We start from the raw sequence: 23,969 nt of genomic DNA, 5'->3' as shown, positions 1-23,969 counted from the left end.
TAACCACAACTGCTTAGAGCATTCACATTGGTATCTTTTAACAGATTCTCTATTTTATCTATAAAATATCACTTTTTGACAGTTTACAGATTTTCTATTCAACAAGCACTGCATCAGTATCTCTATTCTAAATCTCTATCGTATTAAAATATTAGTTTCATCTTATTTTATTATTTCTTATGTGTATTATATGATTTCAAGTAAGGACTAAAATGTTTACGAAATATAATCTAGTTTATATATTAATTTTAGACAAAATAATTAATATTAATTAAAAATAAAATATATTTGTTAAAATTTTAATAATATTTATTAATTTATAATAAAGTAAAAGCAAATATTCTCAACTGCTATATTTCAAAAGTACAGATTTTTAACGGTTATATTTGAAAAGTAAATATTTTCAATGGCTATATTTGAAAAGTAAATATTCCTAACGGCTATATTTCTAAATTTATAAAAAGAGGTGACCTCAATTTGTTGCTAGCAACAATTGCTTCCTTTATTCTTGCTTTCCAATTTCAACTCTATTGTATTTGCTATCATCATTCCCACAATCAAATGGGTTCATTTTTTAAAAAATGGTTTCAAGAATCTGTTTTCAACTCTTCCTCCAATGAAGAGTTAGAAGAGATGCTCGTATTCGAAGCGGAGCAACAAAGGTTAGAGAGGATGCGAGCCTCATCATCACGTACTCCACGATTGTATATTGATCGTGGCTTTATTGAAGGTCACGAACGACTTTTCAATGATTATTTTGTTGAGAATCCGATTTACCCTCCTAATCAATTTAGAAGAAGATTTCGAATGCGATGTGATCTATTCCTTCACATTCAGTCTGCCGTAGAAGCTCATGAACCTTTTTTTTAGCAAAAAATGGATACAGCTGGAAAGTTGGGGTTTTCTTCACTTCAGCAGATTACGGCTGCATTTCGAATGCTTGCATACGGTGTCTCCGTCGACCTTTTGGATGAGTATGCAAATTGGGGAGAGCACAACAATATTGTCTATGAAGATATTTGTTAAAACGTTGATATCTATTTTTGGAAACGAATATCTAAGATCCCCAAATAGAGAGATATTGCCAGATTATTAGCTATTGGTGAAAGTTGTGGCTTCCCTGGAATGTTAGGGAGTATCGACTGCATGCATTGGAAATGGAAGAATTGTTCGACTGCTTAGAAAGGACAATTCACTGGTCATATTCACGAACCGACACTTATATTAGAAGTTGTCGCATCACATGACCTTTGGATTTGGCATGCATTCTTTGGATTACTAGGTTCACACAATGACATCAATGTGTTGGATCATTAATTTGTGTTTGCAGAATTACTTCAAGGACATTCTCCACCAGTGCACTATAATGTCAATGATCGGCATTACTCAATGGGTTACTATCTTGCAGATGGTATCTACCCGTCATGGGCAACTTTTGTGAAGACAATCCCTATGTCACAAACCAATAAGGTTAGGCATTTCAAAAAGTTACAAGAATCGTGCCGAAAGGATGTTGAGCATGCTTTTGGCATACTTCAAGCGAGGTTTGCAATAGTATGTGGGCCAGTTCGATACTTCAAACGTTCAACACTTCATGATATCATGTTGGTGTGCATAATAATGCACAATATGATCGTAGAAGATGAACGACATTAACAAGTGCAACCCGACATTGCAGACATGTATGATCAAGTTGAAGATGGTCCTCCTACGCCAGTACTAGAACACTTACGAACTCGTGAGTTTCGAGACTTTATTGACCAATGCATCCGCATCCAAGACAGAGAAATACATACTCAACTTCAACATGTCCTTATTGAGCATTTGTGAAACATTGATAACAATGCTTAGTAATATTATTGTTCGATATGTTTATTTTCTCGTAATGTTATTCTTCGATTAAACTTCCGTATACGTAAGCTTTTAATTTATATATTATTAATTTAATATTTTCTATTTTTATTTATTTTACATCTGTGTTGTTAGTTATGTTTTAATATTAAGTTATTAATTTAATGTTTTTTATTTTATCAATTGAATAGAATAGAATATTATAATAGTTTAATAGAAAATTATGATATACAAAAAGTTCTCAATCAATACTAGAATATTTTATTGTGTTTTATTGTTTCAAATTCATTACTGCACCATAACCGATTGTCGGTATTATATGTAATTGGGACTGCACCATAACCGATTGTCGGTATTATATGTAATTGGGACAGATACCGTTGTAGAGGTGTTTTGACTTCAATCTGTACGGATTTTACGGTATTATAGCAACAGATTATTGTTTAGAAGAGACCAATACAGATTATTGTTTACAAGTGACCAATGCAAGTGCTCTTAATTCAGTACCCGTACTTCACTGTTGCTTACTGTCTTACGTTGGCACTGTTTTGTTGAAACACTGACATAGAGCATTACATACAGAAGCTGTTATATGACAGAGTAATTAAATACAATAATACATGAATGCAAGGGTACCGAACTTCAGTTCAATGACAACGATATCCAGTCTCAAAATGTGTAGTGATAGATGCAAACTAAAAAGGTTAGCCACAAAGGTAAATATAATCAGGCAAAGGTGCATGCCAAAAACATTCGCAACCAAAGCTGCCTTTCATATTTACAGATGATGTAATCGTCAGATTTACATCAAAGATGAGAGAGTTTCATACCCAACTTCTAACACATACATTGGATGCAAGGTCTTGATGCTACAATCGAAATCCCAAAGCTGTACCACAAACCATCTTTAGTTTAAAGAGATTTGAATACCAAGACAAAGCCCCTGACTCAGGGTTGAGACAGCAACTCTGAACAAGATGGGTCCTTCCATGGCTGAAACACTCCCCCCAGGGTTATATTCTGTGAAAATACAACCACCATAAAGGACACGAGTTATAATAACACACATTCATGTAAATGTAATTATGTACTCATGATGCATAAAAATATAACATAAGAACTTGTTATTTAACATAAATCAGTTAATTCGACAATCAGAAGCAAAGCAAAATCAAACGCAAAGCAAAATCAAACGACAAAAATTTGCTCGGCGGCACCTTTTAAATTGCATCCATAATGAAACTAAATCAGTGTTTTATGTTTTACTTCTTTAACATGCTAGTGCTGAAAGGTCTGCATAAGAGGATTTGCATCGATCCATTGAAGCATTCAAATTCATCAAAGTAGAGTACCAATTCAAATTTATTTGTAATGAACAGAAACAACAACATCCCAGTTTACAGAGAATAAACTCATATGTCGAATGCCAAATTTTCCCTCTCAGATTTCAAATTCTAACTCTTTTTCTAGAACTCTAAAGCTAACCAATGCTACATTGAACATTCCTAACCGTTCAAGGGAACCATTTCCCTACAAAAGTCACCACAATTTATTTATTTTTGAATAGAAAATTTTTATTGAGGAGACAAGTAGGTGTAATCTCTAGATTACAGAGTGGCTAGACTTATAGCCTCAATAACATTGTTACAAGGAAGGCATACCAAATTTCAAAGCAGCTAAACCTCCTCCTGTCTATGAAGATATCAAAACCAGACTCTATTGAGTTGAAAATCCTACAATTCCTCTCCCCCTTGAGATAATCCAAACAATAGACATAGGAACCAATACCATCGGAAAAGTTGTTCTCTTATTCTTGGTAGTGTTCAGGTTGCTCCAGGCTACAAGTTCCTTCTCCGTAGGGGGGCATGATACTCAGCTGATACCAACCAGATTAAAAGCGACCGACCATGAATTTCTAGACCACCGAAAATCACCGTTTGCAGAATCTATCATAAACACAGTCAAGTTCCATAATTTATCATTATGGAATGACTGCATTCCTCAAAATCCCTTTTGCCAAATTGTCTACTCTGCTGTATGAGCTTCACAGATTATCATTACTTCACAGCATAATTCATGAGAAATTGTTTTGTCAGCCAGCATGCAATATCTATGGAACAAACAAATATGGTTTCTATTCATTTGAACAAACTAGTAGTGATTCAGATACAGCCACCCACTCCGAATTCAGTCTCCCAAGTCTTAAATTGCTTTTTCACTTTTGACATGTTGATACAAATTGAGTCATTATTTGCATTAACGTATCAAACTGGAACTAAAATTATTTAAAACTAGGTCAATCAGGAAAAATAAAAACAAAGTTGGTAACATGAAATAAATTGCTCACCTTCAACCAAAAGAAAAATCCACGTAAAAGAACCAAAACTTTGTGGGGATTTGTTTTGTAAGAATCAATCATCATTTTGAGATCTGCAAGAAGAAATAAGATATTGAAATTCACGCTGAAAAATAATTCAAAGAATACTGCACACCCACAAAAAATAGAAATCTAAAAGATAAAGCTGCATAAATTGAACAAACGTAAACTAACCATTATTCAAATCAATATATGATGGCGCACAAGACCCAATAGAATATGCTATTTCTCTTCCACGCAATCTCCGGAAACCTTCCTTAGTCCTCTCGGCATTTATTTCTTTAAGCAGCTCTTCATACTCCTTTTGATCAAATTCTTTTGTAAGAACATCCATGAGCTTCTCCCTAAACTGAGAATGATCACCTTTACCTTGGCTTCCATGTCCAATGTCACCATCTAAATCAATCTTTTCACAAGTAAAACAACAACAACAAAATCCATAAAAGATAAACGAATTAGAATCAATAATGTAATAAAAGAATTACACAAGTACATAAATTAGATCACATTTGTGGCAGGGATAATACATACAGGTGCTTCTTTGAATTTTGATGTTACAAAGGGGGTATGATTTCCATGAATGAAAGGATCTTCGCTAATAACAATCAAGTCAGAATCAGATGAATTCTCATCATCCTCAATTTCAATTTCCTGCTTTACAAACGTAGGATCAACACCTTTCTTCAAAGAATTAAGATATACTTGGTAGCTTTCTTCAACAAAATGATCATCCTTTTGAGTAGGTTTTTTATGAAAATTCTCAGCCTCTTTTTCATTATTCCTCATATTCAATGGACTCTCCTTTTCTGTCCCCCTGAAGTTATCTTCCATCCTGTCTTTCTTTGAGATACCCCTCAAAGTTTTCTCACAATTGAATTGCCCCGAGACTGGCAAGTTCTCTTGAGATTCCATTCTTGCATTCTTTGAAACACCCCTCACAGGTTTCTCTCTCATTAATAACCCTGAATCCCTCAACTTGTGTTGAGTTTCCAACTTCCCTCTCTTTGAAACACCGCTCAAATTTTTCTCCCTATTTGATACTCCAGCATCATCATCTTTTGTCAAATAGTTAAAATGATCTTGGCAGCTTTCATCCGCCCTATCTCTTTTTGAAGAATCCCACAAAGTTTTGTCATCCTTCATGTTTCCTCCACCAAGTAAATGTTCGAGAGCATCAAGATTTCGTAATCGGTGAGCATTAGAGGACCCAACATCCTTCTCATACTTTATGACTAGAGACATTTCACTGCTCAAAGGTATCTCAAGCGCATATGAATTCCCATCTACTCTCAAGCTTTCCAAGAACATTTTATAATGAGGATCAGAATAATCAGCACCATTCTCCAGTCTTTCTACTGCATTGTCTTCCGAATCACTAATACTACAGACATTGCCCCAACCAGAATGTCCTAATTTACTCAAAAACATTTCATAATCATTATCAACAAAGATTTCCTCATCTCCTCCTTCTACTTCTTCTTCCTCGTTGAGCACAAGGTTTCTTCTCACAGTCTTCTTCTTGTTAACATTATCCTCATTGGATGCATTTGGATTCAGACTTTCAGTCGGACGTCTTCTCTTTAACCTCCTTGTCGTTCTCACATCATAATAGCCAAGATCATCGTGTACCGGATGAATTCTCCCACCCACAACAGCAGTGTTCTTCTTCCCGTATTTTGACAAGGGCCCCATCCCACCTTACTTTTAAAACCCCCTTCCACTTTTTGACTTGCCTATACACCAACAGATTTGCCAGATCAATCAGGGCAATATATCTGCATTAAAAATACACAAAAAGACTAAGAAACAGATTTCAGTTTCAGCATAAGTAGTCATCAATCAACCATACCACATGCAAGATGAAGAACAAAGGGAAACGCAGTTTCGGCGCAAGTAGTCATCAACCACTCCACATGCAAGATAGAGAAAAAAGTGAAAACAAAAAGAAAGGTAACCCAAGTCGCTAAAAATGGAAACTATTAGATGTAAACCCTGCTCAACATTCAATTGAACCAGCCAAAGGCAATACTCTGCTCAGTTAAATTTCGATTTTTTAAAAAATATTTTTGTTTTTCAGTAGTTCAAAGAGATATAGACCTAAAATAGTTGTTCTCCCTAAGTATGACAAATTTATCGGGAACAAAACAGGAAGAAAGGTATAATGTGCGGGGAAAAAACTGAAATTTCATATTAAAACCATCAAAGGCGAATAGAAGTGGACAAAGATTCCAAATTATACTTAAACCCATTACAGAAAACTTATAAAAAAAAAAGCCCAAAGAATCCTAAATCACTGCAATTCAAAGCAAGTATGACAAAAATTGAGCACATGCACAAAAGGGAACTCAAGAGCCAAAGAAGCTCCAAACGACATGAACAGAAGGAAAAATAACTACAAAACCATGCAATCAAAAATTGAATGTATAAATAAAAGAAGGCTTAGTTCAGAAGAATGGCTTGCCCAAACAATGTAGCATCTGCAGAAGGGGATTGAAGAATCCGGAAGCAGTCAGCGGCGTAACTGTCCTGGAAATTGACCGTGCGTGTCCGACAAAACGAGGAAACGAGTGATTTAGGGTTTCGAGAATTAGAGGAGTTAGTGCGAGTGTGGTGGGGAACATAAATACTACTAACCCTCTCTGCAAAGTGTGATTTAGGGTTTCGGATTCATAGAACTCTCGTTTGGTTTAGGTCAGTGGCAATTATTAACCCTCTCTGCAACGTAGCTATTGCTAATCCTTTTCAACAACCCAAATTGAATGGCCTCTTTTAGTATTCCTACAAGTATTATTCTCTCTTGCATTTATTTATGTCTATATTAAAAAGCTTCAGTAATTTCTATTTAAAGCTTATGGTGCAATGTAGAAACCATGGTTGCAGTGAGTCAAGAACCTTGTCTAGGTGTGGGTGGAGCCTTATGCATAAAAGAATATGGCTTACATTATATGATGTCCAAGCAGAAGGCAATTAACCTCATTAAGCAGGCACTTTATATATTCACAACCTCCTTAAAGAGGTTAATTGGCTTCTGCTTGGGCATCATATAATGTGGGAGGTCTTGAGGGACCTAAGTCTACACAAGAAGGGTTAATTTTGTCCCCGAATTTCAAATAGCAACACATACTCCAATTTCCAAATCAAAATTTAAACCCCGTTTGACCCACCGAATACCCAAACCCTAGACCCCATCTTCCATCTCACAAATCTTATATCATCTTGTTCTTGTTCCTGCAATTTCAAATAAAAATGCAATCTACATCTCAATTTCTTGATCGATCAATAGTAAAAAAAAAAAAAAAACACAGAGGTGGAGATCTGATATCACTTGATGAAAAGGAAGAAAGGTTTGTTTGATCTCAACCTTCCTAATCTTCCAATTATCAAAGAAGTCATGACAATAGAGATCCAACCTCGGAAGCCACCTTTGGTCTCCGAAGCCAGGCGAATCTAAGTATTCCCTTGGTCAATTGTCCACCCAATCAAGTTAGGTTTGTTAGGATATTGATTTGTTGGGATTATCTTATCTTGGTTATTAGGTTTGTTAGGACCTTGATTTGATCCTGACATTAAGGTTATTGAGGTTGCTAAGGTTGATATTGTTGTTAGGGTTGTTGTAATATAAAGATTTATCTTGATCTTGGCATTGGGGTTCGTGTTGATTCCCCGTCGTATTCCTTCCTTCTTGACTTGACCTCTTAGTTTTACTCTTCTACGAGTTGACTCTAGGAAGCTCTTCTTTGTGAGATCTTCTCCCTCTATGTCACTTGTCATACTGACTAGGCATGACATTTTTTCTTAATTATTATGAACCAGTTAAATATAGAGTATATAACATATTATCTTTTTTTCATAATCAATCTATATACACATAATCCAACTGTCAAAATCCTATGTACTCATTCTATTAATTTAACAGATTTTTTTAAAAAAAAATTTATATGTCCAAAATGAGGAATTGAAGATCATCCATCTTTGAAACGTAAGAACATCCACAATGGAACTCGGGGGACATGCTATTTGTCAGCATTATTGAAGTTTGACGAGATAGAGTCACACACAACGGAGAATTTTTGTGACCTCCAAATGGGGAGCTCATTTTTTGAGGAATGTGTTCTCTTCAAAGCACTCTCCAACTATAGAACACGCTTTGGAGAGCTATGAAGTGGAGCCCACCACTTTATATACCACTTTAATAGCATTTATTGTACAAGGTTTATTTTTAAGTTGAGTCTACCACTTTTTATTGCAACGTTAATTTTTGTAACAGTCATCTGTTTTTGTCATAGCTTTTAAAACCGACCCGTGTAGGGGTGTCCATTCGGTTTTTAACTATAATCGAAATATTCTAATCGATTCAGTTATAATATTTTAGAATCCATAACCAAATCATATATTTCAAATAACCAAGCTGAAATAACCATATTTTTCTGATCGGACCGGTCCTCGGTTTTTGAAGAAATGGAAAAAGTATGAATAAATCTCAAATAGAGTGAGAAAATAGCCCATGATCGACTCCAACTCCATCTAACAAAGTTTAATAAAAATTCATGATAATGATAATAAATGTATTATCTCATCACAGTTAAAGAAAAATAAATTTATAATACAGAGAGAAATAATATAATCAAGAAAAAAAAAGAAACATACATGAAGATGTCTCTGTACTTTCGCTTTAACAATAATCATTATTAATTTATATGAATTTTAAAATGATAAAGCCACCATGAGTTTCAACTAATCAATCTTAATTTATAATTTGTGTAATGATTAGTTTAATTGGTATCTAAATTTATAATTTCTTATGAAGATATAATCAGAGTTTTACAAATACTACTTTGCCTCCCATAGTCTCATATTCCAATATGTAACTTATATATATATAATCTAATTTAATATATATTTATATAATATATATTAATATTATTCGATTTTTTGGGTTATAACCATAACCGTAAAAATATCCAAACATTTACTAAAATCATAACCATATCCGAAACCATAACCGAAAAACCATAATCGAAAATCAAATAACCACGGTTAGGGATCGGTTTCTCTGTTGCGGATCGGTTATGGACACCCCTAGACCTGTGCATCAAATCATCGAGGTTGAAGGTTTCAGGTTTTTGAGGTTTAATCGTTACGATGAAGGTTGAACTGTATGTTTTTAATAAATAATAAATATTTAGCTATATAGTATATAAATATATACAGTTATATAGTTATATTTTCGTTTAGGTATATAACGTAATATATTTCGTTTAACGTTTCCAAATATATAGTACGTACATTATATAATATATAGTATATGATATAATATAGTGGAGGGTCCCATTAAATATATTAACACTTATCACTTATGAGTATAAATATCACATTTTAATTATTAAAAAGATGACTTCTTTATCGGACTACCTTAAATCTTCTAGTTCTTTAACTAATGAGATCAGGTCGTTATATTAGAAAATAGCTTATTTCACTTCGTCATGAGAAGGAGATTCATAATGTTACTACTTTGATGTCGAAAATATTTATAGCGCTTACAGATCAACCATCTCAACGAAGGTATATTCGTCGCGATCATAAAGAGTCATAATCAAATATGGAAGGATTACTTCTCAACCAATTCTACTTATCCACTTGATTTCTTTCACAAATATTTTAAGATGCGTCGAAAGCTATATTTTTCATAATACATGTGAACAATATTGAAGCACACAACTCATATTTTATCCCGAAAGCAGACTGTTGTGGTCGCCTCGACTTATCATCTATACAAAAAAAATTATTGCAATTCGTATTATCGTGTATGGATTATCTGTGTACCTCTTTGGTAAGTATATAAAAATTGAAGAGACCTTCGCAATACAAAATCTAAATTAGTTTCATACATCAATAGTAGTATGAAGACGATATTACATGTTTGTTTGAGGAAGCTGAGTCAAGCGGATTTCCAGGTGTGTCAGGATTCCTGCCCGCCTTGAAAATGCTATCAAGTGCTCTTAGGGCATTGAATAAATGACATAAATGTGTTTTGCAGTCTGAAAAAACTCTATTGGAATTTGTATCTTAAGTTGAAAAATTGAGTGAGTGAATGTTCGTGACACATGACATATTATGATGAATCTTTAACTATTGCCCTTACAACATTAGTTAACAATACCCTTATTTTTAATAGAGTAAAATTTGTTTCCATAATTAAAGACGCACAGCATAGAGCCATAGACGATTGGGAGATCTTGAACCATAAAAGGCGAAGATGAAACAAAGATTAAAAAACAAACAAAGATATTAAAAAAAAAAAGATTCTTTTCAAAGAATATACTTGGACTATATGCCTAATACTCTATTTTTCTACCTCTTTTTTCAAATTTTTTTGCCTGCCTAATATTTCAGAGAATACCCTTATTGAGTGCACATTTATCAAAAAATTGGACTCACGATTTGGAGATGAGCATTTTCACCATTACAACTACTCCCTCGTCAATATGATAAGCAGACTAACAAAGAGTAATAAATACGCATCCTAGTGTGGATGCTCTAAAGTACTAAATACTCATTAAAGAAAAGGAACAAAATGCTCCATTAAGATTTATTCGCTTAATAATATAGAAAGGCACATGAAGTTTTAAAGTGAAAACTAAAAAAAATAAGGAATTATGTTAATTTATAATATAAAAGTAAATGAATCCGATGCCATCAATATATTGTAACAATTATGAACAAAGTTGATATTGACAAGGACGATTTTGTTTAATCTCATATGATTTATAATAAACACCAATTGAAAACAAAACATTTTATTCAAAATTATTACTAGAAAACACATAAGACAAGAGTGTTCACTTTAAAGCTCTTTCTAATGTGATAAATTTAGGAGTAATAATGTGATATATTTGCATTTAGTAAAGATAATAATTCTTTAATAAAATTATTATTAATTTTAATGATTAATATTACATATTGAAATATTTTGATATGTAATGCAATAATGAGAGCTCTATGTTACCAAAAATTTTATGATAACTACTGCCAATGCTGAGTACATACCAATTACAAATCAGCATTATATTGTTTTCATGTTGACAACTAGCATTAAGCAAACTCATCAGGAAAATATTGTGATTGAAAATTTTAAGTTTTAATTTGCTTCTAACAGTATTATAGAATTGTAGTGCAATCGAAGAGTGTATTTAATAGGTGTATTAGTCTCTAAGTTACTAATTTCTATTGTTGAAAAAAATATAATATTGATTTCAAAATTATGCACTACTTTATTAAATAATGTTAAATTCATACTGATATGACTTGAAGACTCATTACTGTTGGGGAGACGAAACAAGTACATGTCAGGGAAAGTGTTGTCGATAGAATGATAATACAATTGCTGACACTCAAGTAAGTTAAATGATAAAATATATCACTATGAATTGCCTATACGTATAATTAATTGTTAATCTAATTTGAATATATTTTTTTTTCCAAATACAAGAATACGAAACTTAAAGAAAACAAAAAGGAAAAGTTTGGAGTAGCCAAAAGTACAATAGATTATAGATTAGGAATTAATTGGAGTAGTTTGTGAGACAATAGAAGGGAAAGTTGAGAGTAGAGAGAATGACAATATAATAGGTTAGGGATTAATTGAATATAAATATCCCAAAATATCGCTAAAACTATCAATCTTATGACACTCCATTGTCCCTACCAAATAAGCCTTAAATCCTTTATCTTTCTCCTTCCTTCTTCTCCTCTCTGTTTTGGTTCATCTACTAGAACGAAACCCACGGAGCGTGTACTCCATATCTGTTTTTGCGATGTCTCCATCTCCAAGCTCTCTCCCTTTGCCGTCCTTCTCGAAGAAGAAGCAACTTACCATCGACGGCTCTGCAACCAGCTACCAAAACCATACCCACATATAGTTGAATTTTTCTAAACCACAAAACACGGCTCGTTGGTCTCCTTGAGGTTTTCGAGGTGCGAATTGATAAATTTCTTTAGTCGTAGGTGCAACTCCTCTCGCATTTGCTCTAGCTTCGTACTTTACCAAAGATCGAGGGTTAGCTTGTGAATTTGATCGAGGATGGAGAGGTGGAGGTCACTTGGAGGTGGACAAAGAAGTGAAGAGGATGATGATGTTGCAGATTTAGGGTTTTGGGACTGGGGTGGTGATTGAGTTGTAAAGAAAAACATAAAATTTATTGTACTTAATAATGTTACATTTTTTATTGGGGTTTATTAAGATTGAGGTGCGCTTAGTAAAATTTGGGGTGCATATAATGTTGATGTTAATATGAAGCAAAAATTACTCAAAAATATTTTAATACAAAATTAAAAAAATTGAAGGAATATACCCGCGCATCATTGCGCGGACTCCAACTTGTAGAACCACAGGAGTGAATCGGAAACTCCCTTGAAAAGTTGGCAACCGATTCCATTCGGTGACACGTCACATCCATACAAAACAAAAGTACATCTCCCCACCACCTGTATCGGCTCCATTTACGCAACTTCAAAACTCCTCATCATAATCTTCTACTCTCTCTCGGATCTCCCTCAATCAGAATAACAATGGCTTCCACGCTCCAAGACACTCTCTCCAAACTCAATCTCGATGCCGATTTCGCCTCCTCCGCCCCCAATCTTCGCAAAAACCTCAATCTCCTCTCGCCAGACCAGGTCTGCACTTAAACACACACTTAATTTTGCTGTTTTTGTGAAATTTTTGTTTTCCGATTGGCTTTTATTGAAGAAGAGGTGGTTGTGACTGACGAGGGTAGATTGAGCTGGCGAAGCTTCTGTTGGAGATGGGGCAGAGTCATTCGTTTGAGCACTGGCCAGAGCCTGGCGTTGATGATGAAGAGAAGAAGGCATTTTTTGACCAGGTATGAATTTTTTTTTATACTTCGACATTTTCGAAGTTCTAGTTTATTGTTAATCATTCTCTGTGTTGATCTATTGAAACTAGTGTATTTCGCTTTGAAATTTTGATCGGGTTGATTGGGAACCGGAATTAGGGAAATTGTATGATTATTTGAATTTGGCTGACTTCATATTCCATCAGATAAAAAGTTGAGGAATTGTGATCAGCAGATTGATACTCTTTTGAAAGTGCCACACTGAAATGTGATGGAAGTAACATAGTTGACCGATGGGACCATACATAATTGGTTAAGAGTTTGGGTAGGAGGTAATTTGATCGGAGATTTAAATGCTTAATTAGAGGCTAGAGAGTAGAAGTTAAGTTGGAGTTTTTACTTTTTTATTGGCTCTCAGTTAGTTTTGATTTGCTTCTGCTAATTAATTCCTTTACTTTGTGGTGAAAATTATCTCTAAGATTGTTCTAATTTCCTGTTCGTTAATAAAGGTATCAAAGAAGTATTTTCCCCAAATTTAATTTTGAAAGAGGCCCAGGTTAACTATATTTTACATTCTTTCTAGTTGATCGCCCAATTACACTCTCAATAAAAATAATTCATGACAGGATAACTGTTGAAAAGTAAATTATGTTGAAATGTGCCATTTCAAACATATGGAATCTATAACTTACTGTACCTTACTCAGGGAGAGTTTATATAATATTTCTATAAATATTGAGGTGCTTATTTTTATTAGATTGATATGACAACTGGCAAGCATGACTTAATTTAGAAGCAAATAATGAAAGAGACAATTAGGATATTTTCTACGTCATAATTAAACATCATACTAGATTTTTTTTCAAGGAAGAAATCTCTATTTATGTCAAATGATGGTAAGATTATGCAATTATCGTTTCCAAGTCCATCCACCACTGTGGGAGCTTATTCTCTTTTCTTCCCCTCTTGCATATTTTCTCTAAAGGCCCTATATATGGTTGAATAACGTTACTGTGAAATTTGTTTTTGCATCTCTTATAGCAGTGATTCTGTAACTGAATAAATTTATGTTGTCTGTCTCTTCTAGGTGGCTCGGCTTAATTCAACCTATCCCGGTGGTTTGGCATCATATATCAAATCTGCTAGAGAACTCTTAGCAGATTCAAAAACAGGAAAAAACCCTTTTGATGGATTTACTCCTTCTGTAAGTTATTGTTGTTAAAATATGGATACGTAAATGCATACGTTCTTTAAGTCTAAAGAAGTCTTCCTAAAGATAGTTGAACAAAAGGGAAAACCTCAAAGTTTTTCATCTGGATGACAGGATGAGTTATTCAATGCATTGGCCCAAATTTCCTGTCTTATGCTGGAATGATATGCATGTGGGCACATAAAGGAATCCTGTATCTCCTTATTCTAACCTTTTGTACAAGAGCTATAAACAAATGAGCACACTGTGGTTGGAAATCATTTTGCAGGTTCCAACGGGAGAATCCTTAACTTTTGGCAATGATAACTTCATCGAGTTTGAGGAGAGGGGTGTCAAAGAAGCCCAATATGCTGCATTTGTTCTCGTTGCTGGGGGACTAGGGGAACGTCTTGGATATAATGGAATTAAGGTAAAAAAAATTATGATCAAATGAAAAAAGAAAATGCAAAACATATATGTCAACAGATAGAAACATTTACTTGTTTGATGTGTCACGTTAGTTAAGTGAGTTTATGTCTTATTGGCACGTAACATGTCGATCATTTGCGGCCTGCTATACTAAATTGTCGTGCCATTATCTTTTGCACTGTTATCCTGTCACTTGATGTGCAGACAATTGTCTTCATCTTATTCAAACCTATATCATTTTCCTTGATCATTTTTTTGACCTTACCTTGTGGTGCCTCCTATTTGGGCTACTTATTTTACTTCAACTGTGGCCCTTGGTTCCTTTGGCCATGACCATTGCTTTATCGTATCTCACCTGTTGCCCTCTTATCATTATTCAGCATATTTTTATGCATGACTTTAAACCCAACATTATCGCTTGTCGCTCGCTGGCTTTGGTAAACTTACTACTGGCATGTTTTCAAGCTAGGAGTTCCTGCTGGTAGCTTGTTTGCCTCTATACCAATTTAAGTTAGTTCTACTTGCTCAAAAAAGTAAAAAAGCTTTAGCTAATTACTTGTACATCTTGCAGGTGGCTCTTCCAATGGAGACTACTTCGGGAACATGTTTCTTACAACATTACATTGAATCTATCTTGGCTCTTCAGGAGGCTAGCTGTAGACTAAACGAAGGTTTGTCATTCAAAGCCTATTTCTAGCTTAGGTGACATGTGGTACCATGGTGACTATTTTGCTATATTCAGATCCAGTGAGAATAGTATGTGATAAAGGCTTCATACAAGATTGATATAAAAAAAGACGGAAAATCATACTATAAAGCTTTAAGAGAGCTACCCAGGGATTTCATCACCATAATAGATCGAGTCATCGAGATGTTACACAGATAGAAAAACGAATGATTGCTTGGTTCTGTGTGGCTGTCAAGATCAGATTAATGACCTTCAAGGTGATATGGCAGTATTTCATTGTGGAATAGGACAAGACATGATACCACCTAAATTGTGGCCTACAATTTCCCTCAGTGGTTTTCTGTTTCTCTCTTCAGGTTGCATCATGGATAGTCATCATCAACTAGATATTGTTTTCTTATCCAAATATCCAGTAGGTATTAAGGACTTTTTGGCTTCTAGGATCAGCCAATCAGCTGTAAGTGGGAATTCTTAAATGACACTAGGAAATCACTGAACATTTTTCAAATAATGGTCAAATTGTGCGTCAGCAACTGTCCAGAGTCATTTGTTGTTTAAAGATGTTCTGCTTTATGAACTTTACTTAAAATCATCTCAATCGTAAAGAAAGGCAACTGACTAATGAAAATGGTGGCAGTGTTTTCTTTGAGAAACATTGATAGGATGATTGACTTGAGAATCTCTACATCCAATGCACCAATCGCCCTTTGCTGTCAGTATTTTACAAGATTTAGTAGTGGGAAACAGTCAATGAGCTCATCCTTGCAATGAAACTGAAATCGTTACTTACAGGTCTTTGCATTATAAATACCCGCTGCTGTCAAAACTACAAGAGCTACAAATCAACCCCACCTGGCTTTCTAACTTCTCATGGTTCCTTCTGTTAATACATTGCCCCCTTTTAGAAACAGCATGTCAGCATTACATATGCATATTACATTTCAGAGATTCCAGTAACATGGTCACTGGTGAGTCCTGGTGGTAGGGCCTGCTCAAGTGATAACTCTAGCTTTCTTACAAATTAAAAATGTTTATAACTTGCCATTCAAAAGAGCCTAATCAAGTGAAGACTATGAACTTCTTGGGTCTTCTCAATGAAGTTTGTATTTTGGATGGTCTAATTGATTTTATTATCATTGTACATTTTATTGTATTTTAAAATTGCAGGTGGATGTCAAAAGGATATTCCATTTGTAATCATGACATCTGATGACACACATGCACGTACAATTGATCTTTTAGAATCAAATTCTTACTTTGGGATGAAACCTACTCAAGTAAAGCTTCTTAAGCAGGTATGTGATTCATGTCTTACTGGAGAATGTTTATTGTTTTAAAATGGCTGCTAATGTTTAACTCTGCAATTCCTCCTCCAGGAAAAAGTTGCATGCTTAGAAGATAATGATGCTAGGCTTGCTGTTGATCCAAATAACAAATACAGAATCCAGGTACCATCATGCTTATGGTGTAACTTAAGTTCAAAATATTGTCATGATCTATTGTGTGATTAGATCCTGAGGTCTTTTCTGTGTTCTCTAACCTAAGATTTTCAATTTGAATGTGTTTCTTTGACCCTTTTCCGGTTATGGTAGACAAAACCTCATGGGCATGGAGATGTGCATTCACTTCTTTATTCTAGTGGACTTCTTGACACATGGTATGTCACAAATGCTAGCTAATATTTGAAGTTTGTTTGTGTAGGAATCAGTTTGGTTTTGTTCATGTTTGTATCCATTCGTCTTCATACTTGATCTTATATTATATGTGTGTCCGTATCAGCTTTCATCATTTGACTGTCCTAATATCATTTTCTTTGACTGACAACTAGATGCTTATTGATTTGCCTTATTCATAAAAAAGAGAGAGTGAGAAACGAAGTACATTATATATTTCTAAACACGAAGAGGTCATTCTTTGTCTCTCTCTCTCTCTTGCTACTATGTTTTTCTCTCTAGGACTTCAACTCCCAATCTCTCTGTCTGTCTCTCTCTCTCTCTCTCTCTCTCTCTCTCTATGTCTCTCACAGACTGCATGATGACTCCACCATTTCTGAACGGCCAATCCTCACCACCACCACCACAACAAGGACCCACAAAAGCAGCCATATGGGGTCGGGCAAAAAAGCCCAACAACAAGAGCCCAAAGAAGCCACCACAAAGAGGAATGGGTATGGCTCAACTTGAGCGATTGAGGCGCCAGGAGAGGTGGAAGAAGATGACAGAGATCAAATCCGACAATCAAACTCAATATCTACTCATTTCGCCAGCAGTGGTGGGGGTGCTGGTTCCACTTGGTGGGTATCTGGTGCAGTGGAATTATGCTTTAGAAGTGCCGATGAGTAGCAATGGTTGTGGTTTGGGTCAAGTCAGGGTTTGGTGGATCCGTATGGAAGTGGAGCTCTGCAGAGGACGAGGTTTAATGATGATGATGATCCTCGAAAGCACTCTCTTCAATGCCACACTTGCTTTAAAAGAAAATAATCGGCCAATTCACAAAGACTTGCAGTCTATCTTATTGTTGCACAACCGAATACAGGCTTTAATTAAAAAAGAAAATAAAGAACATTTGACTTTATTTAAGATACAAATAGCGGCAGTACTGTACAAATTAGAAACAAAAGTGTGTCAGCTGCTTCACTAAAAACAAAACATTGCTTCTATTCTGAATAGCGGCATGATGCTAAACCTCTAAAAAATTAAACTTGGGCGTTAGATGCCCGATAAAAAGGTTCAGGATTGTCATATACAAAAAAAGCTCATATTATCTGATACTTTGAAACTGGTCGTGTATAGCCATCAGATCTCTATTTCCTTTGCCCCTCTGACTACTGGCAAAAGAGTTTTGCCCCCATGGTCATCTAAGTTTTTTTTTAAAGCCCTTTACCCATCTCTGTTACTAGGTAAAAACTGATAACTGGGTCACTGCATGGATAATAATTCTATAATGCAGATCATATCATCTCTCTCTATTTTGGGTCAACACCTTAAGTATGAGTGTTGGAGTTATAAAGAACTGAGTGTGACTATCACCATTTGCAAATTTTCAGCATTTGCGAATTTCTTCTTATATATAATGCAGCATGTATTTAAAAATTTTATTGGTCAAAAGCTACCCCTAAAAATATTTGGCAAATAAGATTGTTAGCTATAATACAAATATGTCTGCATCTTCTGACATTGGAGGTGTTCCATCCTTATTTCAGGCGAGATGCTGGTTTGAGATGGGTTCTCTTTTTCCAGGACACTAATGGTCTTCTATTCAAGGTTCATGCGCTTTCTAGTTTTGCCTTCATTTTTCTCATGTAATTGGAATTTCATTTGATCAACATTGACCTTTCGTATGATTGTAGGGAATTCCAGCTGCATTGGGTGTTAGTGCGATCAAGCAATACCATGTCAATTCACTTGCTGTTCCACGCAAAGCAAAAGAAGCTATTGGGGGGATAGCCAGACTTACTCATACCGATGGTAAGCAGCTTAGACTATATATTTCCTTCAGTGTAACTAGTTTCAATGCTTTTACTCTTTACTTAGAGATCAAAGTGCTTAATTTTGTTGTTTATGGGAAGTGAATTTTACTAATAGCAAATGGACAAGTGAATTTATAAATTCACCCAAATGTTAAGAAGAGCTGTTTAATGTGGACAACAATTAAAATATTGTGCTGTAAGGGTCCGCAGATTTTTCATTCAAAACTGTAAAAGCAGTTCCCCATGTCTGTTGATATACTTGCTTTTATATGCAAGTTGTAGCTATGATTGTGGTGTCAATAGTTCCCATGTTGTGCCATGGGGGGTTATATGACCTATGCTTTCATTTTAAACATGCATGCGAACATTAAATTCAGGAAGGTCAATGGTGATCAACGTGGAGTACAATCAGCTTGATCCTCTCCTCAGAGCTACTGGATATCCAGATGGAGACGTCAATTGTGAGACAGGCTTTTCTCCTTTCCCAGGGAATATAAACCAAGTAATTTTCTGATTGAGCTTTTTTTGAGATGACGATTTACTTATTTGGTTCTCGTATTTCTTTATGGCTTTTAATGATTGTTGCTCACCGTCCTGAATAAGTTTACACATTTTTTCTCCTGCCCATATGGGGTTTGATGTAGGACAGAGATGAATTACTTTTGCAGTAGGGCTTTATGGTGAGTAAGTATAGAAATTTGGGGTTTACTTAATTAATCAGAAGAAAAGTTGTACATTGGTGAGGGTTGGATTTAGTTTGGATTTGAAATTTTAAAACTTAAAACACCAAAACTGACATCAAAGTATCTGCTGAACTCTTCTGGCACTGCAGAAAATAGGATTAGTAAGACATATTTGTTGGAAATGGGTTGAAAATTGCGTATAATTGGAAATTTGGAATTGTAAATGAGGGTTTGCATTGATAACCTACGCAGGCAACATCTGATTTACTTAGGTATGAGAGAGAGAGAGAGAAAGAAAGAGAGTACTGTGCTCTGGGCCTATATACCTCCAACTTCAGTTAAACACATTTATAATGTAATGATGCATCTATGTTCACTATTGAGTATCCCTTTTGACACAAAGATGTGAAAGAAAATGCAAGTCAACAAGTTTCTGTTGTGATACTCCTGAGAAACTGAAGAAACAAATTTCCACAATAATATTCCTGAAAGCTATCGCATTCTTGCACCACTGTGGTGATGTCTATATTGTGAGGATGTGGAACTGCTTTTTTCTTAGGCATGGTTTGTAAAATTTTTATGTTTCTTGCAGTTGATTTTGGAACTTGGTCCTTACCTTGAGGAACTCAAGAAAACAGGAGGTGCTATCAAGGAATTCGTAAACCCAAAGTTAGTATTTGTTCTACAACTTTATGCATTTGTTTGAAGTTTGTAAAAATTAATTTATTTTCTACGTAGGATTTACCGTAGTCTATGTGCTTGTGATGGTCTAATTTCAAGTGCCTGTTCCTTATTGATCTTTTGGCACCCAAATCATTAAGATAGCACTCCAATAGAACATCATGGAAAATTTAATGTTCTGCTGAAAATATTGACTAACATTTTGTCTGAGTTATTAAGAAAAGTGGGCCAGACAAAACCAAGTTTCTACAGCTTTCTAAAACCCAATGTTACTAAAAGAAAATGTAGTAGTCTTGCAAATTATCGAACTTTTGGAAAAAATGTACTGAATGGTTTGATCCCATTCTTCTCAATAATAAGCGATTACTTTAATCCCGGTCTTCGTTTGTCACTAAATGTTGTTTATCCAAACTTTTGCAGATATAAGGATGCTACAAAAACTTCCTTCAAGTCCTCTACCAGGCTAGAATGTATGATGCAGGACTATCCAAAAACATTGCCTCTATCTGCAAGGGTTGGATTCACGGTAGTGTTGTCCTTCCCGAAGAAATCGGGAACAGACTTCGTACTACTTACAAGTTTTCTTAATCCTTGGGCTTGAGCCTTTATGTCCATTGAGGGATCTGGCTCTCCAGTTATCATCTAGTTACAACTAGTTTTTCCCTTGACGTGTAATATCATCTGTTTGTAATTACGCAGTGAAATTGACTATTGTTTTACTGCTTAGGTTATGGATGCATGGCTTGCTTATGCACCCGTGAAGAATAACCCTGAGGATGCTGCTAAGGTACTAATCCTACGTTAGCCATGAGTACGTCTGCAATTAACTTTTTTCCTATTTTGATGCTGTGAAGTTTGGAAATGAGAAGGAAAATGTGGTGGTTCTGGTACAGTTTGGCTTCAGAATCTGTTATATGGGATGAGAATGTTTAGAAAATATAAAACCGCAAAAGCTTATAAAAGAACTTAAATTCCCATATTCTGAATCTGTCTCCCATCCATGTTCACTAGTATGAGAGGGATTATGATGTCTCTCCTGATTGAAATTCATGTCATAGAAACAGGTTAAATTCTCATTCATGTCTGAATATAGCTTAGCATATAATATTCAAGGGAAAATTACAGCTCTCCTCCAAAATCAGGGAACAAAGGGTAATAATCGGAAAATCCATCTAAGCCTATTTTAAATTCGTTCCTTCGCCTCTCTCTTTTTTAATGGAAACTTGATATATCATGTGATTTACAAGCCAAGAATACAGTTCGTTCTGTCATCTCAAATATTATTTGATGTGTAACTGATATTTGTACCTGTGCATGTCTCTGTCTCAGCAGACCTAGTTTGATGTGGTGCTGGACCAATTCAGGTTTTAAACAAATTATTTGAGTAAGAATCTCGTAGAAAAGGCCTTTTGATTGTATATATCCTACCCTCGAGTGCTATAAGTGGTAATTCATCTCCGATTCAACGTTCTTCTGCACCTTGAATTGATTCTTGCATTATCTTTGAAAAGGCATGTGGGGAATGTTAAGCATAGTGGTCCCATATGTTAGAGAAAATGTCTGACTGCAACACAGAGTGAAGAAGATAATTACTTCCACTTTCCTTACCCCATTTGACACTGGAAATTGAATAATGGCTTTTCGAAAGACATAACCGTTTATCTGCTACATGTTCTCGATCTCCGAATCTCCAAACAAGATTAATTACAAATTTCTATGTTAGCAGTGCTTCACAGGTTCCATTTTTGAAAACTCCACGTATTATTTGGGGGGCACATCTGCGTATGTTCCGTCTGTCCCCAACCCTGCCCATGGCAGAACCCTTGTGCACGAGAGTTGTTTACTTTTTTGCCTATGCCAGTAGTCAAAGGTAGTGGCCGGGTGGAGTTTATCGACCTACTTACTTTTTTCTCTTAATGATGCTTCCATGAATGTTGCTGTTTCATCTTCGGTCAACTTTTAAGTTTTAACAGTTGTAGATGTTCTCTTATTCTTACCCTTCAAATCATATAAAAACAATGATGTAAGCAGCAACAATTACAAAATTATGTTAAAAATTTATTTATTTATACCTGAAGATTGTATGTGGGATATATTTTCTGTATCCCTTTGATTATTTGTTGTTTGAGTATTGGTTACATGGTCTCAAGCTTGACATTTTTAGTTATCTACTTGAATTTAATGAAGGTGCCCAAAGGAAACCCATACCACAGTGCAACTTCGGGGGAAATGGCAATCTATCGTGCAAACAGTCTGATTCTCAGGAAGGTAACCAATATTGAACATTACAATCTCCATGTCTTCCTTTTATAACTGTGTAGTGACTTCTAATTATGTCTGTTTGCCAGGTTGGTGTCCAAGTTGAGGATCCTGTACAGCAGGTATTCAATGGCCAAGAAGTAGAAGTATGGTCCCGTATCACATGGAAGCCTAAATGGGGATGTGTTTTTTCAGAGATCAAAGGAAAAGTTAGTGGAAGTTGCTCCGTTTCTCAACAATCTACAATGGTCATTAAGGGCCGCGATATCTTTCTTGGGGATCTCTCCTTGGATGGAGCGCTTATTGTTGAATCTGTTGATGATGCAGAGGTATGCTGCTGCAAACATATTAGGAAAATACATAGATGGTTTCACAAATATACATCTTAATCTCTAAACGAGTTTTGAATTGGCTGCTTGAAAATTGTAGTAAATACATGAAGTTTTTGTTGCTGCTGTTGTTTTAAGGAATATTTATTAATCTTTCAGTCTTGCAAGTGGCATGCAAACAAAAGTTTTTTTTGTTTTTTTTTGGATTTCTTATCCATATTCAGGGATGACAAGCCCCACTTGCATTGATTTTCGCAAATCAAATTCTAGCTTGTATTTCCAGAAGCTTGCAACTCTCTCCCATGTATTTAAGAAATCCCTTTGTATAGCTTTTTTCACCTCACGGAAATGATTACATTCGAGGATCGTAATTGTTTGTTACCTTGAAACAGGTTAAAGTTGGAGGTTCAGTGCAGAACAAAGGTTGGGTCCTTGAAAATGTCGATTACAGAGATACCTCAGTACCCGAAGAAATAAGGATTAGGGGTTTCAGAATCAAAAAAGTTGAACAGCTTGAAAAGAAATTTGATGAGCCTGGAAAGTTCTCTCTTTGAAGCCTCGAGGATTAATTTGTACAAGGATTCTGCATTTTCTTTCCAAATCACATTTTATCTTTGCTTACAGACTGATGTATAAGCTAGAAATAAATCACCTTCTACCTCTGTCACTTTGTACCCCAAGCGGGGATTGAATTTTTCATTACAAGATAAGATGAGGTGAGGTGACCAGTTGGAAACATTGTAATCTCTCTTTGTTTAGGTTTAAAAGTTTTTTACTTCTCATTCTTTATCTTCTAAGATGAAGAACAGTATACTATAATAACAGATGCAGTTTGTTGATACATGAACATTTTTCCCTGCCGCTGATTTTACAGGGGTCTATGGTGTCTTTTACTTGATGGGTGTTTGCATTTTGACATACAAAATACATGTCTCTGTTGATAACCGAGCAGTCTCCAGGTAAATGACACTATGGTTTGTTATTTGTTGATTGTTGTGATTAGAAGCAGCTGCAGTTTTTTAATTTGCAGCAGATAAAAGCTTTTTATGTGACTGCAGGTAAAAAAAAAAGACGAGGAATGAATCATTCTAATTAGGGGATGCAAGTTTGGCTCCTTGGATTGGATTGGATTTGGTGGAATCAGAGACTCAAGTTTACC

At 35.2% G+C, this 23,969-nt stretch overlaps 2 protein-coding genes across 2 annotated transcripts; one reads left to right on the top strand and one right to left on the bottom strand.

The window, feature by feature from the left end:
• Positions 1-2,445: 2,445 nt before the first annotated feature.
• Positions 2,446-7,317, bottom strand: LOC120016349. Its single transcript, XM_038869086.1, has 5 exons — positions 6,690-7,317; positions 4,760-6,003; positions 4,403-4,634; positions 4,199-4,281; positions 2,446-2,871 (listed from the first exon to the last, which is right to left on the bottom strand). The coding sequence occupies exons 2-5, from the start codon at positions 5,918-5,920 to the stop codon at positions 2,800-2,802; spliced, it is 1,548 nt and encodes a 515-aa protein (XP_038725014.1). The 5' UTR covers positions 5,921-6,003; positions 6,690-7,317; the 3' UTR covers positions 2,446-2,799.
• Positions 7,318-12,796: 5,479 nt separating this feature from the next.
• Positions 12,797-23,691, top strand: LOC120017142 (UDP-sugar pyrophosphorylase-like). Its single transcript, XM_038870249.1, has 17 exons — positions 12,797-12,904; positions 13,006-13,110; positions 14,171-14,287; positions 14,562-14,702; positions 15,273-15,372; positions 16,557-16,684; positions 16,766-16,837; positions 16,982-17,046; positions 18,592-18,652; positions 18,739-18,856; positions 19,236-19,360; positions 20,134-20,210; positions 20,643-20,748; positions 20,950-21,009; positions 22,410-22,490; positions 22,571-22,810; positions 23,203-23,691. The coding sequence occupies exons 1-17, from the start codon at positions 12,797-12,799 to the stop codon at positions 23,362-23,364; spliced, it is 1,866 nt and encodes a 621-aa protein (XP_038726177.1). The 3' UTR covers positions 23,365-23,691.
• Positions 23,692-23,969: the final 278 nt, after the last annotated feature.

Source organism: Tripterygium wilfordii, chromosome 15 (assembly GCF_013401445.1).
Source record: "Tripterygium wilfordii isolate XIE 37 chromosome 15, ASM1340144v1, whole genome shotgun sequence".
Lineage (NCBI taxonomy): Eukaryota > Viridiplantae > Streptophyta > Magnoliopsida > Celastrales > Celastraceae > Tripterygium > Tripterygium wilfordii.
Note: the sequence above shows the minus strand (reverse complement) of the source record. Positions and strands in the feature narration are given on the sequence as shown.

Excerpts from the sequence above, each read along its gene's own strand:
- LOC120016349 (XM_038869086.1), bottom strand. The coding sequence starts at position 5,920 with ATGGGGCCCTTGTCAAAATACGGGAAGAAGAACACTGCTGTTGTGGGT. Across the intron at positions 4,635-4,759 it reads CAAAATTCAAAGAAGCACCT|ATTGATTTAGATGGTGACAT; the intron begins GTATGTATTATC and ends ACTTGTGAAAAG. Across the intron at positions 4,282-4,402 it reads ATATATTGATTTGAATAATG|ATCTCAAAATGATGATTGAT; the intron begins GTTAGTTTACGT and ends TTCTTCTTGCAG.
- LOC120017142 (XM_038870249.1), top strand. The coding sequence starts at position 12,797 with ATGGCTTCCACGCTCCAAGACACTCTCTCCAAACTCAATCTCGATGCC. Across the intron at positions 12,905-13,005 it reads ATCTCCTCTCGCCAGACCAG|ATTGAGCTGGCGAAGCTTCT; the intron begins GTCTGCACTTAA and ends TGACGAGGGTAG. Across the intron at positions 18,653-18,738 it reads CTAATGGTCTTCTATTCAAG|GGAATTCCAGCTGCATTGGG; the intron begins GTTCATGCGCTT and ends GTATGATTGTAG.